This window comes from Mastomys coucha, unplaced genomic scaffold, assembly GCF_008632895.1.
Source record: "Mastomys coucha isolate ucsf_1 unplaced genomic scaffold, UCSF_Mcou_1 pScaffold22, whole genome shotgun sequence".
In the NCBI taxonomy this organism is placed as follows: Eukaryota; Metazoa; Chordata; class Mammalia; order Rodentia; family Muridae; genus Mastomys; species Mastomys coucha.
In genome coordinates, this window is record NW_022196905.1 from 91,078,471 (window position 1) to 91,098,177 (window position 19,707).

At 41.1% G+C, this 19,707-nt stretch overlaps 1 protein-coding gene across 1 annotated transcript in view; it reads left to right on the top strand.

Annotated features, from left to right (window-relative positions):
- The window catches only part of Bmp3 (bone morphogenetic protein 3), a 26,628-nt gene extending 7,781 nt beyond the window's left edge, over positions 1-18,847 (top strand). Inside the window, exons 2-3 of the mRNA XM_031336904.1 lie at positions 9,212-10,116; positions 16,754-18,847. Coding sequence (XP_031192764.1) covers positions 9,212-10,116; positions 16,754-16,945 — 1,097 coding nt within the window. The 3' untranslated portion in view covers positions 16,946-18,847. The remainder of the gene's footprint in view (positions 1-9,211; positions 10,117-16,753) is intronic.
- Positions 18,848-19,707: the final 860 nt, after the last annotated feature.

The window sequence follows — 19,707 nt, forward strand, 5'->3', positions numbered from 1 at the left end:
ATGTATATATATATATGGCATTTGACAGTCCCTTACTTAGTAAAATAAAGAGACTTAGCTGTAGTTAGTAATACAGTATGATAATTTTGCCCAAGCACTTTAAAGCTACTGTTGCCATGAGAAGAGGCACATAAAGTAGCTTGAAGGAGGATTGGACAAACACCACAGTCATTTCACTTACGAGGCTTAGATACATGAAAAAGAAATCTCTGCTTTGAAAAATAGCCACATTATCCCTCAATGGAGGCTTCCACAGAAATGTTGTATCCAAATTGCTTGCCTCTCTCACACACACTTTCAATCTAATGTGCGTGTTAAAATGAGAGAGAAGAGAGCAAGGATTTACTTACCTAGTCAGCCTTTGGAAGGTAGGGTCTCTAGCTCATTTTGCCTCCACAGTTTGGGGGACCTGCCAACGTTTGCCCTATGGTTTGAACTCAATAAGCATCTCAGTTGAATTGAATACAGTGTTTAAGTTGCAAGATCAGAAAAGAGAGTAGCAAAGCTCCCAGCCATGAACACCATCTTTAAAAATAACTTAGCCTTAAAATAATTTCAAGTAGGGCATGTTATCATGAACATAGGAAATGAGAATATTCTACTTCATAAAATATCTGCTTTAAATAATTATTTTTAAAAAATGAACAAGAAGGAAAAAGTAGAGGGTACTCAGACTAAGAATGGTTTTTATCAGCTTTGGGGAATTTGAACTTACCTGACACACTCTTCACTTTGGTGTTAAGTAGAAAACACTTGAACTTGGTAAATTTAACAGTTGTCTATTTGACACATTGAACAAATGAAGCAATAGGTGTTCAAATTGTCTCAGGACCTGTCTGCCTGCCTCCCTGGGGAGTTGTCAGTCTAGAAATGCCCTTGGGTGAAAGCTCTGTGCACATAAAACATTAGTGAACATTTTTCCACTCTAGGAGCACACACATTATCCCATCTTAGGCTGGTGCTTTTCTCTGGACATAGAGAATGGCTGTTTGGGGATCGCACAAAACTTAATTATTTTACTGAGACTTCAAAACAACACAAAATGCCATGCTTCACGTTTGTTTCAGAGCCTCTGTCAGAAAAAAAGGAAAGTAGCCTGCACAAATGGGGCCTAAGTCACTGGCCACAACCAATGCCTTTTGTGTGCTGCCCCCACCTGCAGCCACCACCCTAGGCACTGGACCTTTCTAGCAAGTCAACTTCCTTTGGAGAAAGAAGTTGATGTGGAGACCTGTGCTTAGTTGCATACTTTCAGTATGATTGAAAGTTTTTTCCCCCCCTTCCTGAGGATTTAACTAATCATCAAGCTTTCATTTAGCCTATTTGCTTTAAAATCAGACTTTACATAGAAAGCTTTTCATTGTATCTGCTAATTCCCTTTGAAGAGGTCTGTGTGGGTCAGTGTGAACGGGGACTTCTTTTACTTAGCTCCTGAGGTACTGTATCAGCTAAGTCATGGAGGGTGGCTGAACAAAAGGGGAACAAAATGGTCCCGAGACCCCCTAAATTATAGCCTAATTACAAACCCTTCCTCAAATTAGAGTCTACTCCCTAAGCTCAATTTTGGCTTTGTTTTTCAGGTAGAAACAGAAATGCATCTTCCACCTTTATTTAATAATCAAACCCCTTAGAAAGATCACTGCAGGAAACAGGCAACCCCAGCTCCCCCTTCTAGCTAGGGAGCCAGCTGACTTCTGTGCTCCTTCATTATGTAGCAAGTGAATAAAAGTGTCGTATCTCTTTTGCACAACAAAATAAAAATCACTTAATGAATTCTGCTGAAGGGTCAAGCCCTACCCTAAAGTTAGGAAAATACAGAACAAACCATGGCCCTGTCAGCAAGGAGAACACCTTGTCAGGAAGGAGTCATGAAGAAGTGATCACAGAGACAGTGTCCTAGCCAAGGGAAATGGATTGTCAAAATAAGCTTGCCTTTGCTTTCAAGGAAAAAAAAAAATCTCAGTACTGGGTACTAGCTCAGTAGAGGAGCTTATCTGGCTTGCTCAAGACCCTAGGTTCAAGCTCCAGTACAGAGACCCACCTTGCAGTTCTCAGAAATGATTTAAAGTCAGAACACAAGGTTGTAATTGGCAACATTGACCAAAGTGCAGTGGGGAGGAAAATCCGAGTTGCCACCAAATAGAATGAAAATGGCGCCACCTATTGGTAGCCGTTTTTATTAAAAACCCAAAACAGCCACTACCTTCTATGTAGAAAGAAATCTGCTGCTTTTTTGCAGTCTTCCAAGAGTACTAAGACATTCTGTGGTTCCTGAACACCCTCTGCCACAGTGTGAGGACTCTCCAAAAGCAGTAGAAGACTTGCGACTGCCTACCTGAATGCCCCATAGATGCTTTACAGTTAAGTCAGAGTCATGACTTACATGAGTTTGGAACTAGCTTCAATTCAGCTATGACTCTTAGATGCCAGTCTCACTACAGCACTGAAAAGACACGTCTTGATCTTTCTGAAGCCTCTCACATTGATTATCCATGGGCCTGGGGAGATGGCTTAGAGACTAAAAAGTGCATCCTGCTCTTGGATAGGATTGGATTTTGCTTCACCCAGCACCTTAGCACACCCCTCCCCTCCAACCTGGTGCCTCACAACCACCTAGCTCCAGGGGCATCTGGCCTCTTAAAAGATGTAGTTATCACTCCTCAGTGATGAAGCTTCTCTCTACAGTACGTGGAGACCACTGAAGAACTACAACTAAACACAGTGAGGAGATCAGCGGATCGTAGAGATTTCGATCCCAGTGGATACATATGTCAGATGGCTCCGGCATCCATTTCTCAGGGAATGCTGTGGGAAAGGAGGAAGAGTGTTTATAGAAGCCAGAAGACCAGGAGATATTCTTCTGTTAGAAGTAGGCTGCACACACAAGGTCTAAATGATAAGTGTCAATATATATGCTCACACCAAAGGGAGAGCATGTCAGAGATATCACAGGGTCCATCTCTAGACAAGAACTATAGGGAACTGCTATATGACTGCTGTGAGAGATTGAGATAAACCTCTCCTAAGGATACACTCCCTAATCAATTATCCAGCACAACATGGTCAACCCTAAAAACACATGCACACACACACCAAAAATGGACTCATGGATTCAGCAGGTTTTATTTATATATTTGTATAGTATTTGTGTGTGTGTGTGTGTGTGTGTGTGTGTGTGTGTGTGTGTGTGTGTGTGTGTGTGAAAAAGAAGGAGTTCTTAGTTATGGTTATCATTATTGTAATGAAACATTATGGCCAAAGCACCTTGGGAAGGGAAGGGTTTGTTTGGTTTCATCATCAAGGAAGTCAGGAGAGGAACTCAAACAGAACAGGAACCTGGAGGCAGGAGCTGATGCAGAGGCCATGGAGGAGTGCTGCTCACTGGCTCGCTCTCCATGGCTTGCTCAGCTTGCTTTCTTATAGAACCCAGGACCACCAGCCTTGGAATGGCACCACCCATATGGGCTGGACCCTCTCCCATCACTACATATGAAAGTACTCTACAGCACTGCCTGAGGCCCAATCTTATGGAGATAGTTTTTAAATTAATATGTCTTCCTCTCAGATAACTCTAGCCTATGTCAAGTTGACATAAACCTATCCAGCACAAGAGGACATGAGAAGAGGAAGGCAGGAACATTGAAGAGATTGGAGAAAGGAAGTTTAAGGGGAGAAGTGATAAAGTTATATTTCAATTTAATGTATATTTTAATGGAGATGTGCCTCCATGGTTAAGAGAACTGGGTTCTGTTCCAGGGGACCTGGAAATTACTTACAACTGCCTGTAATTCTAGTTCCAGGGTATTTGAAGCCCTCTTCTGGACTTACAGGTAACAGGCACCCAAATAGTGCCTAGGCATATATGCAAACAAACAAACAAAAAAAAACCATGCATATAAAATAAAATTAAATGAATGTTAACATTTGAAAGTGTATTTAATTAAAAATTAAAAGAAAACAAGCAATTCTTGGGTAACTGTTTATCCTTTTGTTCTTCCTCCCTGTCAGATGTTCTTTTTTAAAAAAAAGATTTATTTATTTTATCCCTATGAGTACACTGTAGCTGTCTTCAAACACACCAGAAGAGGGTGTCCATTACAGATGGCTGTGAGCCACCATGTGGTTGCTAGGAACCAACTCAGGACCTCTGGAAGAGCAGTTAGTGCTCTTAACCACTGAGCCATCTCCCCAGCCCCCTGTCAGATATTCTTCTTTATTCAATCCAAAGCCGGAGCTGTGATGTGCTTTCCAAACCCTTCATCTCCATTATGTTCTCAGTTACTTTTCTCTGTATCAGTAAGTAAGATGAGAATGCCAGGATCAAGCATGCTGCCCCATATGCATGTGTTAGGTGCAGTGGGCAGTTGGTATTTGCTGCTAGGTAACTGAAGGTGCATGAGCTAATTTTGTAAGCTAATAAAGTCTATCTTTTTATTTATACTACAATGTTATTGACACTTAGAAAAGTGTTCAAGTGCATTTTAGATCTTTGATTAGACATTTAAATGCATGTGTCTGCATACTTAGGAATACGAAAGTGGATGTTAACATACTTTCCTCCCACTGATACTGAAACTTAGATACCTAAGTGTATAAGGAGAGTTGTGTAAGAACTGTGGATGAGTAGAAACACATACAAAATTCCTAATTTATTTTTCATTTCAAGAAAACAATTATTTGAAGGTTTGGTGGGGTGGCTTATGCCTATAGTCCTAGCATTTCAGAGGCTGAGGCAGGAGGCTTGCTGTGTGAGTTCAGTGTAAAACCAAGTTCGAGTCTAGCCTGAGCTGTAGTTTGAGATCTTATTGCAATAAAAATATTTTGGAAGTTAAATTATTTTAAGATCTAAAAGTAGAAAAAGTCAGAAAGTAAATGCTTAGTAATCGCCATGAACTTCTTGTGGGGAGAATTTATCTCTCTCTTTAAACATTTTACCCTTACAATTTCATAACTTATATAATGAGTTTTAGTCATTTTACCCCCAAGTTACTTGTCTTGTCTCCCTTCTTTTTCTTCCTGAACCCCTCTTCTTACCAGCGTTCAAGAGTTTCTTTCGTGGCCATGGTGGGAGGTTCCTTACCGGTGTTTGCATGACACTTAACTACTGCTGTACACTCATTTGTTCAACCCCATGAAACTCTTTAGTATACGCGTGCAATACGCTGCATTCTTGTCTGTATGAGGTCTTTGAAATCCGGGGAGTATCGTATATTTCCAGCATGTATCGATTAGATACAACCATCACAGACAGCGTAGTTCTGGTTAGCTGATGTTTAATGAGCCTGTGTATTGAGTCCTTTATGGGAGTTCTTGTAATGAAGCCTCATAATAGCTCTGTAGGTAGCACTACTACATTGGCTTTATAGGTGAAGAGTCCAGCACATTGGGAGTTTAGGAATTAGCTACAGTGTGTCTGAGTCTTGATTATGAGGCTGTAACTTTGAGATGATGCACTGGGCTGAAATGAGGGAGATGGGTGAAGGCAATGTGACAGAATTCTGAGATTCAATTGAGACTGAAGATTGCAGATGGGTGGTGGCAGGAAGAAGCAAGATGAGCTTACCAAGTGAGCCAATGACATCCCATCCTTGGGTGCTCATCCATCCCCCACTAATGTGTTTGTGGGTAACCGTTCATTGCCATGTATTAGAAACAGGGCGTGTTCTCTGCCTTGTATTTTAAATGCCCCTCAGCTGTGTGGAGTTTGGGGAAAAGTGTATGTTGTGGTGACTAGGCTGAATTCCGGGCAGAGCCCCTGGACAGCCTGATGCCGTGGCTTCGTTACAGAGGTCTGTAAGATATTACTCCAGTGTCATGGATCATACAAATGTGTACAAATGGCAGTTTTCTCCTTTTGCTTCACACAATGTTAGAAATGAGCAAAATATGTTTCCCATTGCACTTACCCAGCGCTTGGGGACCTGATGAACTCATTTTAAGTTTCCACATCTTTATAAAAATGATTTGTTTTTGCTGAAGCATGTTTTTGATCAAGAACATAATTTCATGATTGCGTGTGTGTTTCTGAAATAAGTATGTATATGGAACAAGTGCATGGAGGCGGGCACTCTGAGACAGACCCCAGGGGTGGAATTCTTTTGGTCCAACCTCAGCCTGGCCATGACTCATTAGGTGATCCTGTGAGAACTGGTTTCTACCCTTACTAACTAGCTTCCTGCTCTTTCAGTTACGTATTTCTCACATATAAGAATGAAAAATGTGCTTTAGCGACTTCACTCATTTTTCTTGAACCATTTACGTTTAGAGCTTGAATTCAATGCTGAACTTCAGACAACAACGCTATGTTGTTACATTTTAAAGGCGTGGCTAATTTTTTCCGTCACAGTATCCAAATTCTAAGATCTTACTCAGCCAGTCCATGTTTTGTAAAGTAGACAGAAGAAGCCATAATTCTTATAATAATGACATATTATAAGTACAGACTTAGATCATAATACTAATTTACTAATTTAAGAAACATTAGAACTTTTATGAACACTAAACACATCCCATTAATTATGATGACATTGGAGATAGACACTTTAGCCAAAGACTAGCTTGGTGGCTTCCAACAAATTAGATGTGGCTCTTCACACAACAATCCTGATGGAAAAGTAATAGTGGTAAAGTAGGCAAGTGATTTGTAATATGACAATAACAGACATCTCAGCTCATCTTCAGAGTACAGACATGAGCTTCAGGTTTCCAGAGAGGGGAAAAAATGGTGCAACACGCAAAGGGTATGCATAAGTGAGAAGTCCTGGACAAATTGTGGCCTGTCTGTGTGCATTGGCTCAGTTCTAGTGACTCTGGGTGAATCCTTATCTTTTGAAAGGACATTATATTTCCCAAAATTATTTCTCCTATAGGAGTATAGGGACAGTTTTAGTATCCACCACGATGAGATGATCGCTCTGTTTTAGGTGATAACCCCATCATAAGGTCAACTAGTCTCTAAGGTTTCCATTTTGCTGAGATTCAATGTGACTGCCTGTCTGGGATTCTGACTGGAGACCTGCAAGGCCCCCATGGAGGAGGGGTCATGAATGTGGCACTGGATAAGCTGATAATGAAGCACCATATTTGCTCTTTTCTCTATGCCTTCCTACTTGAAGGGGAATGAGACAGGTTGAGTATATTTGGGCTTTGTCAGCCTGCACCACCAGATTTCAGGCAGATAGTCCCTTAGCCAGTAATGAGTCTGAGTTCCATTGGTCAGGAATCTGATCGAGAGTAAAGGAGAGATAAAACATGGATTCAAAGATGCCAGGCTTCCATAGTGCTCTCCGTGGTCTTGTGACCCAATAGGAAGCTCATGTTCTTTATCCAAAACAGTTTCTAAGTGTCTGTGGCAATGATCTTTCTGTTTTTATGAATGAGAACATTAGCTCGCCCAGAGTTGCAAAGTTAATAAGGGACCAAGTCCATAATTAAATCCAGTTCAAATCGGAAACCCTGTGCTTGCACTAGAAGGATGAGTAACTGGGTCACCGAGGCAGCTGTGAAGAAGGACGGTCTGATGAGATACCATCTTGGTATTCCCCAGAGCTCACCCGTCCCTCACTACCACACACACTAAGTGTACTAGTGTATCATAGTTTCCACACATTTATGCTGCATCAGCAAAGAACAAACAAACTAGAAAAGCTTTTCTACCTTTTAAATTAGCTCCTGTCAGTTTGGAGAGTTTTCCTAATAGAAACCACCTAAAACCAAGAGGCTGCATGGAATCTGTTCTGTTTTCCCCCTCCAAAAACTACCATATACTACTCCTTGCTCTTTTTCACTGAAGGGGAATTCACACAACATGAAATTAACTATTTTAAAGGGAATGGATGGGAATTAATGTCTTTAGGATGCTGCACCATTGCAAATTCTGACCTGTTTCCCAAATTTTCCATCAACCTGAAATAAAGCCTCAGAACAATCAGGGACCTTCTTCACTTGTTCCCTGTTGCCTCTTGCCCCCAGGGAGGCCCTCTGCTCCAATCATTATGGATTTAACTATTTTAACCGTGTGCAAATGAAATTGAACAGTGAGTGAGCTTTGAGATGTGGTTTCTTTGTCTTGCTTAACTTTTCCAGGTCCATCCATGTTTTAAACACATATTAGTATTCCTTTTTCACAGTAACAGTGTTCTGTTTTATAAATGCACCCCAAGTTATTTATCTGCTCAGCAATCAAAGGCCAACTCTTGGGGTCAGTTGTCTGTAGATGTGGTCAAACTATATAGTGACAGCATGTCTTGGCTGTCAAAGGCATCACTCAGCTCTTAAGGAAGTCCAGGAGCCTTATATCTTGCTATATACCAATGATGCTGCCATTTCTGAGCCAAAAAGTATGGTATCTAGCTTAGAGAAGTCACAGGTGTCTATGATGGCCGTTTGGACTGGTTTGGACTGGTTCTACCTTTGGCTACTCTGTATACACTTACTTGAGTGCCTGTCTCCAGTTTCTGAGGAACTGTTTTATCACATGTTAATTTCCTTGTTAGGATTTTTGAGGAAATACCAAAGTGTGTTCACCAGCAGTTGAATCCATTTATATCTACTCTAATAATTAGAGAGAGTTCCAGTTTCTTTCCACAACCTTTCTTGTATTTGAGCCTTTTGGTTGTTGTTTGTGATAGCCATACTACTATAGTGTGTATCACATGACTGAGGTTTCAATTTTTATTTCCCTGATGATTCTCTGCATGTTCTCACATCCATACCATATATCCATATATATATTTGATATATAGAGATAGATTGGAGACATATCTTTTCAGGTCCTCTGCAGATATCAGCATCTCTGTTGCTGGATTAAAACCACTACTTGAGTATTGTATTCTGGCTACTAAAAGTTGAGATTCATAGACAGCAAGTATTTTACAGCAAAGATTACATCCCATTTTGTGGAGCATCCTTCCATTTTCTTGGTCCTTACCTTCAACCTCCAGACATGTTAATTTGATAAAATCCATTTTACTTTTAAACTTTTATTAGTTGACCTGTTTTCCCTTTTGCTGAACGCATTTGGTGGCATATGCATGAAACTGTTACCAAGTCTAAAGTCATGAAGATTCCCCCCACCCATGTTTCCTTCTTCTGAGGATTTCATGGCTTTAGCTGTTACACTTAGAGCACTGATTTATTTTTAGTTGAATTTTGAATGCTGTACAAAATAGTAGTTCCTGTTTACTCCTGTTTCTCTCCTTTTCTTTCCTAGGAATTCTTCAAAGAAAGGGGTTGCACACTTTCAATCTGACTTCTCTAACCAAGTCTGAAAACGTTTTGTCAGCCACGCTGTATTTCTATATTGGAGAATTAGTGAACATGAGCTTGAGCTGTCCAGAACCCCAAGGATGCTCCCATCATGCTCAGAGGCAACACATCCAGATAGATCTCTCTGCATGGATCCTCAAATCCAACCAAAGCCAGCTCTTGGGTCGTCTGTCTGTAGATGTAGCCAAACCTTATAGAGACAGTGTGTCTTGGCTGTCAAAAGACATCACTCAGCTCTTAAGGAAGGCCAAGCAGAATGAGGAGTTTCTCATAGGATTTAACATTACCTCCAGAGCACATGAGCTTCCCAAGAGGATACTGCTTTCCCCGGAACCTTATATCTTGGTATATGCCAACGATGCTGCCATTTCTGAGCCAGAAAGCGTGGTATCCAGCTTACAGAGACACCGAGATTTTACAGTGGGAACTGTGCCCAGACTAGATAGCCATGTCAGAGAAGCCCTCTCAGCTGAGAGGAGGAAGAAGCGCTCTACTGGGATCTTGTTGCCATTGCAGAACAATGAGCTACCTGGGGCAGAGTATCAGTACAAGGAGGATGGAGTATGGGAGGAGAGGAAGCCTTATAAGAGCCTTCAGACTCAGCCCCCTGAGAAGAGCAGGAACAAAAAGAAGCAGAGGAAAGGGTCCCATCAGAAGGGACAGACACTGCAGTTTGATGAGCAGACCCTGAAGAAGGCGAGGCGAAAGCAGTGGATTGAACCTCGGAACTGTGCCAGGAGGTACCTTAAAGTGGACTTTGCTGATATTGGCTGGAGCGAATGGATTATCTCCCCCAAGTCATTTGATGCTTACTACTGTTCCGGAGCCTGCCAGTTCCCCATGCCAAAGGTAGCCGCCATCCTTCACCTGTGCTCACTTAATGTTTGCACGGGGTAGAAAAGTATGCTAAGTGTACACTTTCATTTAGGAACCTCTATTCAGACCTTTATAACATTCTAAAGTATAACAAGATTGGCAATGTGGTTATGCTTGGGTTTTCTTTGATGATTGTTAAATGAAATACGAGGTATGAAGACTACGAAAAGCATATGTGTGCAAAATGCAATTTTTTGTCCTCAAACATGGCATATATCCAGCCGTGTGGTCACTTGTAAAGATACACCTGCCCACAGTGAGCAGGTCCCAGATGTCAGAAGCTGACCTGTGAGTGGTGCTCGAGGGATGGAGGATACTGTGGAAGCAAGAGGAAGGGCTAACGGGTGTGGCATCTGACATAGAGTATTTTTAGATAAGCGGTTTCTTGTGAGCCGAGCTGTCCCAGTGCAGGTCAGCATCAGGGTCTGGTGAGGTGAACTGGCTTGAAAGCCAACAGATGTTTGTTTCATTCCCTTGACTGCTAAACACAAAAAACACAGGCAAAACAGAATGCAATGGTGGTGACATCTCTCGGTGCTCCTCACCCTGTCCGAAGTTACCTCTGTTTATTTCAGAAGCATGGGGACTGCATTTTATTTCAGCATATTTTCAGAAGTCTTTCCAACTCCAACAACTGTCCTTCAAAGCCAGTCCAAACGACAGCTCCCTAAACAGTACACCCTACAGTAAAAGTTAGTTACAGCCTCTAGCAGCCAGTTCAGCTTACTGCTTCACTTTTCATCCCAGCTTGCAACAGCTTAAATCTCCACTGCACACCACACAGTGACCAAATGGACAGAATTTAAAAAAGGAATAAAAGCACATTTTTATAAAATATGAATCAGTTCTTTGCTGCTGTCTAAAAAGAGAGAAAATGTTACTTTGCCTCTTAGACTGTCAGCTTCACTTCAGTGGTCTTTATTATTGCATTCATATTCTAAGGTCTACTCCTAGAAGCACTCACTGGCATGCGCATAGAAAGGGCCATGCGGAGGTCAAGTCAGCCTCTGGGCCAGCGAATGCATCTGAAACCCTATTTTCCTTATTAGTTGTTTCAGAAAGGTGAGCTTTGTACATTCCCTACAAAGTTGTCTTTCCAGGGGGTTTTTTGTAATTTCTTATCTGAAAAATCCAAACATGGGCAGCTAAAACATAGGAGATGGCTCAGTGGCTAAGAGTGCCAGCTGCTTTTCCAGACATCCTGAGTTCAATTCCTAGCAAGCACATGGTGTCTCACAACCATCTGTAATGGGATTTGATTTACTCTTCTGGTGTGCATGAAAACGAATCACACAAACACATGCACATACACACACACACACACACACACACACACATGATAAAGGAACAATTCTTTAAAAAGGAGTTCAAACATAAAGGATTATGAGTTCAGGGCTCTGTCAAGTGCCCTATCTTATCAGAAGAATCATAAAGGGCCTTCAGCACTCAGGCAAAATTTGTTCAACTGGGATGACACTCAGAATCATGGGTGTAACAAAGATGGTGAATGTACAAAACAGAGTCACTTGCTTTGTGACACTGAGAAGTGGAGATGTTATCCAAAGCTGACTTTAAGTCAGAGTGGCTGATTTTCGATAGGTCTTAGGATTTGTCCAAGGAACCTCCTTCCATTAGTCCCTTAAGATGAGTTTCTTCTGGGTAGCTTAAACAAAACTGTTTTCTGTCCCTTCCTCACTGCCATCTCCAGGCTCCAGAAACCACACAAACATAGATGCTCTACCCATTTGCCTCTCCTCCCCCAACTCTGGATGTTTCCACCTCTCTCGAGTCTTTCCCAATGTGTGCCCCTTGGCTTCATTGTACTTGCTTTTGCTGTTTATGAACCCACTGCCTCTTTAGAAGAACTTCACTGTGGTTCCTAGTGTTGTAAAGAAATCATCCCTAGAAGTTGCCAGGGGGTAAGTTAATAACCACGGAGATAAATTTAAGGAGAGACATACAAAGTTTGAGCATTTTCAGAATTAACTAATCCTGCTTGGTCATAGCAGAAATCAAACAGCTTGGGTCATGTTAATACATAGAATCCGATGCCGTGCATGTGAAGTGGAGGCCATGGTGGACTCTGTGCATCTCAGTGTCCAAGGTGAAGCTGTTTGTTTGTTCACAAAAGTCTCTTTGAAACAGCAAAGTAGTTCATTCCTTTTGGCTTGGATGTTGGTTCCACATGACTTAAATGCTAATGGCCTCTTAGATAAGTCGATAAAACTTTCTACATATTAATTTTTCTTCAACACAGGAGAGAAATGAAACCCTAAAGTGGCCTACGTGGAACGGGCACTCGAACTCTCTGCTGTTGATTAACAGGTGGCCTTTGAGTAGACCAAGTGGCATAGTAGAGTTAACTACGCTGGTGTGGAAGGAAGCTCTGCATAGGGAAGGCAAGTGTGCCTCGAGGCAAGGAAAGCCATGAGGCAAGAAAAGCTTTGTAAATGTTTTCAGCCCCTTTTTCAGACATCACAAAACTGAAAAGAAGATTCTCCTCCTCTGGGCTCAGCAGCCCACGAGCTCTTCCAGGGAGCGTCTTTCTGGGGAGAAAGGAATGAAAAGAGAGGCTGTTGTGGTAACAGGCCTCATCACACTTATGGACACTTGGAATAGCAGCAGGTAGCAGAGATACACGTGGAGGCCTTTTCTCTGAGCTTGAGATTTCCCCTTGCGAAGTTGAGAGCGCAAGTTTGGTGTTGCCTTGTGTGAAACTGCTTAACGTTTAACCTGTGTTAGGGGTCCCCTTTAAGCTCTTGTGACTGTATCTTTTGGTCAGTACAGTAACAAAAGAGGATGGAACTGATCCTCTTCCCAAAAGGGAAGGGGTGGTTAATATGTACCGCTGTTAGCAAGTGCCTGCGGTGGCATCCAGAATGGGATATTTAACTAAAATACAGCCTGAGCAGTGGAGGAAAATGAAGGCCTCTCATCAGATCAGCACAGCACACGTGGGATGACTGAAGTGCCAAAGAACTCTCAGACTTTAGATATACATTTAGCCTCAGAGGAAAGTTCTCCCAGGCCAAATTCCTCTGTTTGGGGCCTCCCGTTTTTGGCCTCCTGGGTGAAAGCCCAGCCTATATGGATAGGTTCTTTGTCTGCAAAAGTCGACAACCTGCTCTATAATTCAGAACAGCTGTGTTCTGCCTTTCCCAAATTCCTGGCTTTGCCCTTTCACTGATTCCAATTAGATAGTTTCTGAGCCATCACACCCATGTGGGCTAGACTGGAATAGTGTAGAGGAAACCTCATGGCCCAGGTCAGGAATGAAGCTCTCAGCCGATGACATCCTCTCCCTTTCTAACGTACTGTGAGCCGATTGAACTGGAGGACAGCATCCACAGCTTGGCAGGTGCAAGCCTGGCCCTGTAGATTTCATTCACAGACGCAACACTTTGGATTTTTTTTCCCCTGACTTCCAGCTCTTACGTCCAATCTGTTCTCCCCGAGAAAGGACTCTCGGAATGATGCCATATGATGAAAAAATACCCAGATAGGCAGAGCCAAGTTCTGTGCCTCTGTCTCCCTCACCACCTTAGCAGCAATGGAAAACAGAAATTTCAAATGAAAATGTTTGACCCATTGTTCCTGACAGAGATCCAAGAAACCAAAAAGGGTTAGAGGAATGAAGTCAGTTCTGCAAGGAACTGTGCAAAAGCTGGGAACTGCAAAGATATAGAATTAGGCAACACATAATTGAAACACTCCATATAAAGAGATTCACACTTAATGAATGCAAAGTGATAGGCTGTTAAAGATCTTCTAGTTGTAGTCTCGGTCACAAAAATGAACACCATAAACATGAAAGTTGACAAACCTCAGCAGAGTCGCACATGAACAGTGGTGAAGATGCACCCCCATCGTTAAAAAGCACAATGGGTGCAGAGAGGAGCTCAGACTTCCACTTGTGAGTGGTACCAGCTCTAAGCTTAGAAGAAAGAGTCATGAGAAACATGATCCTAGCTCGAAAACAATTCTTACTGGCAGGATGCTTCACACCAGCAAATGACAGCATGGATTACTTATGCATGATGTGACTATTTCTGGTAAGGGCAGCTCCATCAGAGGATTCCATAGCAAGAAAATAGGGGATACTCCCTAGTCATGTGAGAGGTCCCTGATACAAAACACCCCAGAAGCAAGGGTTTGAGCCTGATTCTGGTGAGCCCACTGGAGATTACTCAGATACTCATTCCTAAACTCATCCGTTCTGACTTGGAGAGAGAGAGAGAGAGAGAGAGAGAGAGAGAGAGAGAGAGAGAGAGAGAGAAGACAGGAATTTTCCCTAGGTAACACCCATGAATATTTTCCATATCTACGCCAAATCACTTGCACAGAACCTTTTATTTTTGTTGATAGGAGTTATTCCTCATAAATGGGTAAAACAGAGGGTGTACTATCTCTTCTAAGTATTTCAGCCACTTAACAATATTGCAGCGGTGTCTACATATACTATTCTAGGCACTGAGGGAGGTGGCACACAGTCATACCAATTGCTCAAGTACTCATTTAATTAAGGCCACCTACACTACATGGCACTCAGGCATTAAACATTAACCATAAAGAGTAACAACTGACAAACTGGCTTTCACTGCCTCTAACACTTTAGCAGCGAGCTGCTTGGAAGGCTGAATCTTTCTAATAGTTTTCAGTCAATAGGAGAAATGGAAAACAACCATGTTAATGCCAGCATGTGCCCTGCTGTGTTCCAATGCTAGAGGCACTTCCTGTAAACTTCACAGGCTCACGGAGGTCCTTTGTTTTTATTCATAAATATTAATTATGTGGAATAATGGGAATCACTGTGACATTTTCGTAGAGGCTTGAATCCTCTTTTGATCCCCACTTTTTTTCTAATAATTTTCATCCAGTAAACACATTTTATACAGGACAAACAATATGTAAAGTACAAATACTAGGAGTTTTTAAAACTCAAGTCGAGAATACCTTGTCTTGCAACCAATTAGAACTGATTAACCATTTAATTAGCCAACTAAAGCTATTTTTAAAGATGTTCTTCAAGTTACTAGGAAGCAAGAGTAGAAACAACCCTATACTGTTGACAGTAGTTTTTAAAAATTACTTTAGAAAAACTGAACTGTAGTGTATGAATTCTTTTCACTGAAATTAAAAGATAGAGTGACTCAGATAACATCCCCTTCTGTCAGCACCCATTCTTTCTTTGACTTGCTTTGATTTTCTGACAGTACATCAGCTTCCTACATCATTTTCTTTTCCTTTGGCCTGAATGCACCCTTAACCCTCTAACTTCACCATATTCCCATCCTGGTTCTTTACAGGCTGGGAATTTGAGTCCCAGTTCATGAATCCAAAAGCCTCTGAGCCATAAGAAATAAAAGTTTTAGCTGAAATGAAATTGTCTACTTTTGGCAAATTTACCATTCCCTGTTTTGCTATTTGGTTTTCTTTTAGCAGAGAATCTCATATAATGTAACCCGAGGATGAGCTTCAGCTACCTGCATAGCTGAGACTGGCCTTGAACTCCTGAGATAGGATTGCAGGATTGTACCACATGGTCCGCCATTTTTTGAGGGGCAGCTGGGGATCAAACCCAGGCCCTCTTAGATAGTGGGCAAGTGTTTTTGAGCCACAACCTCAGTCCTCAAATTTCTGCTTCTAAATGTATTTAAAACAAAACTAGTTACATCCACCTAGGAACAATACTAGGAGAGTTGTGTTTCCAGGCATTGCAGCTTCTTTTCTGGATTCTTCCGATCATTCTGGGCTTGAGATTGGGACCATGTTCAATACTTCTAGGGCAGGTAGAGCTGTACATTGCTTTCTAAGTAAAATGCATTCCGTTTTCTCAGAGAAAAGATTGAATCAAGGCTTTCTTGATCAAACTCCTGTCATCCATGTGAAAAACTTAGACCTCATTCTTCATTCCTAAAGAACATGGTCCATCTTTGACTACCAAGCCACCCAGTTTAAATTGCCCATGGAGCAACAGTGACCCCCAGTGGTCAATGATGTGATCTTGTCAACCCCAATCTGTAGTCTGAGTTGGATACTTGTATAATATGAATGAAAGATTAATCCTTTTGACAACTACAAAGTAAATTAATATTTAGCCTTTATTCCACCTAGTTTAATTTTAATAACAGTGAACAAATTCTCCTTTATGGTTGATGGTTACTGTTAATGGGTTAATTAGACTTCTTTAAAGGTTCATAGAGGGTCAGGGACAAGTTCTGTTGTTGTTTTAATTAAAAACATGGAGAATATATTAATTGCATGGTTGGAGCTAAGTTGTTTCTAATTGAACGATTCCTGCTAACAGAAGGGGTTCAAAGTTTCATTGTAACTTACCAGCTGTTTGACTTCAGACATGTCATTTAACTCTCTGAGTCTCTGGGAAAAAAATGTGACCAATGTGTTGTGAAGATTAAAGACACCACCTACAAAATTCCTGGACCCTCACAGGCACTTTATAGATGATACATCCTTGAAGGTAGATGAGCTTGGGCTGAATATTCAATGATGTAGGCCTTTCTAGGACTGTTCAAACAAATTCATTGTATGTGATGATAAGACCTGAGGAGAGTGGCTTCACCTAACATGTTGCTCTTATTTCTCTTTCCAGTCTTTGAAGCCATCAAATCATGCCACCATCCAGAGCATAGTGAGAGCAGTGGGGGTCGTCTCTGGAATTCCCGAGCCTTGCTGTGTGCCAGAAAAGATGTCCTCACTCAGCATCTTGTTCTTTGATGAAAACAAGAATGTAGTGCTCAAAGTCTATCCTAACATGACAGTAGACTCTTGTGCTTGTAGATAACCCAGTCAAGCGCTCACTCAGATGCTCCATCCAATCATTAGTTGGGTTTTATGGACTTTTTATTTTTTGCACTGCCAATGCATTTTTGTCCCAAAAGATGTTTTATAGGAGAAAGAAAATGAACAAATAGATTGAAGATTTCCACCAAACAAAACCAGACTGGATTTTCCTTTGAATGTAACTAAAAATAAGATTTTAGTAAATGTGGACATCTATTTCTTTTGTTTCTTAATCACATAAGAAAAATTGTTACTCAAACTGTTTTTAGAAGTGTTAGAGAACATTGACTTATTTTTGTATTGGGCTTAAAGACTAGGTGGGAAACAACAGCAATAACTTCTCATTTGTCGCTACTCATATAAAAGTGAAAGGGAAGTGGGCAAGAGTCTTGTAATGTTTTTCACTAGGTTTCTTGCCTTAGGCTCCTGAGCAGCCAGCAGCTGCTAACACCGTCTGACTTTGATGTTCATCTGGAAGGTTTCTGAGACTTGTTTAATCCTCGATGTTTCTCCACAATCTTGGTGTAAGTCAAGCTAGTGTGCTTAGAGTGCTAGTGTGAGTGTGCGTGTACCAGCTCCATGTACCTCTTGTAGAAAAAAAAAAAAGTTTCCTTAATGTGGTTCTATAGCTGCATCTTCATGGCATTCCTTCGTTTTTGTCAATATCATATTCTGGCGAGCACCATCCATCCAAGAGCCTGTGCCAAGAGTGACACATCACTTATTGGAAATATAGATGTTTTTACTGCCTTGACTCCTAGAAAAAGAGAGCGAGAGGCTTCATTTTTGAAACCCCAGCCCTCATTCTTCTGCAGCTTGCTTTCTTTTTTATCCTTCATGTATTGTCATTTGCTCCAAGCTAATTTAGGAAATGCTTCCTGGAGATATTAGCTTTCCAGTTTTCTTACTATTTTGCTCTCTTTTCATGTGATGTTGTTCATAGATGTTGAGGTTTACAAGCTGTTGTTAAAAATGACCAAGTGAATTACTGTCTCATGGTGACTATCATGTTCCATACCTGTTTCTAGGCTCTTCTGCACAAAGATCAAGATACTGTCCTCAGTCATGGACCCTATCCTCCATCATAGACCCTATACTCCATCAAAGCCTACTAAAAACTATTCACCAGGAAAGAGAGTCAACACAGACACAGTTTATTTCCATTTCCACTTGTCATAAGTACGTCGTCTTTGATTTCTGTCTTTGAAAGTTGTTTTATCTTTCACTCACACACTGGTAAGGTATCTCGGTGGCTAACGGTGCTTGCTAGCAAACCATTCCTGGAACCCACATGGCAGAAGGAGAAAACCAGCTCCCATAAGTTATCCTCTGACCTCTACACACACACACACTTAAAAAGTTTTAAAGATATTCTGGTCTCTGTACTTATCTGAAAGATGGAAGTGATTTTACTTCATAGATGGTTGGTGGCTTTGTCTCTGAGGACACTCCTGATTTTAGTTCACTCTTATATGATGATTAGATATTACAGAGCCTGTATGAGATCAGAATATATGTTTTTTCCCATTTCTGCCTGTAGCTATTGGCTGTCGAGTCATTAGAAAATAGTGGTTGAATGTGTCATGTTTGAAGGGCACTGCAACCCCCACGGGTAAAGCAAGAGGCTGATTGGCCCGGCTGGGAAGGCTGAGAGTTTGGTTTCTAAAGAGCTGTTCCATACATCATCTTTCAGGGGTGGTGATAAGCAGATGCAGAAATACTACAAGTGTCTCCGTTCATAAATCAGATGAAGCGACAGGTTCACTATGCAATATTTTTTCTATTTGAAGGCTATTACATAAGACGGCCAGGCAAAGCTCTTTCCACTTTGAAAGGATTAACATAGTGTGGAATCGTCCTAACTCTCAAGGAGTCACAGAAGGTTTGCATGGCTAAGAGCAAGGACCAAGGTTGCCCGGATTCCTCTGGTTCATTTCCTTTAATGTGAAGTTACAGACATTCAAACTCCAGTGGGGAAATAAAATTACTTTTTAACAAAATTCCTGACAAATTTGAAAGCAAAACACACAACAGAAACACCAAGCTACATATTCATGGGTCTTTTGCCAAATAAAATTTATTTCCTTGAGTAGATTTGATAAGACTCTTAATTTTGCTTTTCCTAAAGATATACCAACCCCAAATCCTGGCAACTCTTTGTATCACTTCTCAGCTTTTTATATTCAAATTTCTATTGCCGTATAAAAAATCAATTTCTACCATTTGAGTATTAAATCCTACAGTGTGATCAAGTCTTCTCGATGATGAAAGTTCTCAAGTACTGACTAATTAATGTTTCATTTTTGATTAGTGGCTAGCATGCTAAAAGTATATTGAGCTTTGACATTTTCTCAGCAGTTCAGCAGATAGGTCACTGACTGGTATTCTAAACAGCTGCTGACTAACCTCGGCATGTTCTAAGTTGGAGGTGCAATAACATGCACATGGCAAAAATGACCCCTAGTAGAGGGAATTAAAGTAAACTGGCTGATGTTTTAATTAATAAGACTTTATTTAAGTGCAATATTTAAGAAGTGCCTAGTCTGCAATGCGTTCGGTACAAATTTCCTACAAGATTTTGAGAAATCTCCTATACAATTTTGGGTTTGATAGAAAATGCTATTTCCTAAATAAAATCTGCTTGGCTTATCTCTATTCTGTCTCTCTCTCTCTCTCTTCTCAACATCATTCTTTCTCTATTCTCTTTCAGACTGTGTCCTAGACACACAAACTCTCAGAGAGAGAGAGAGAGAGAGAGAAAGA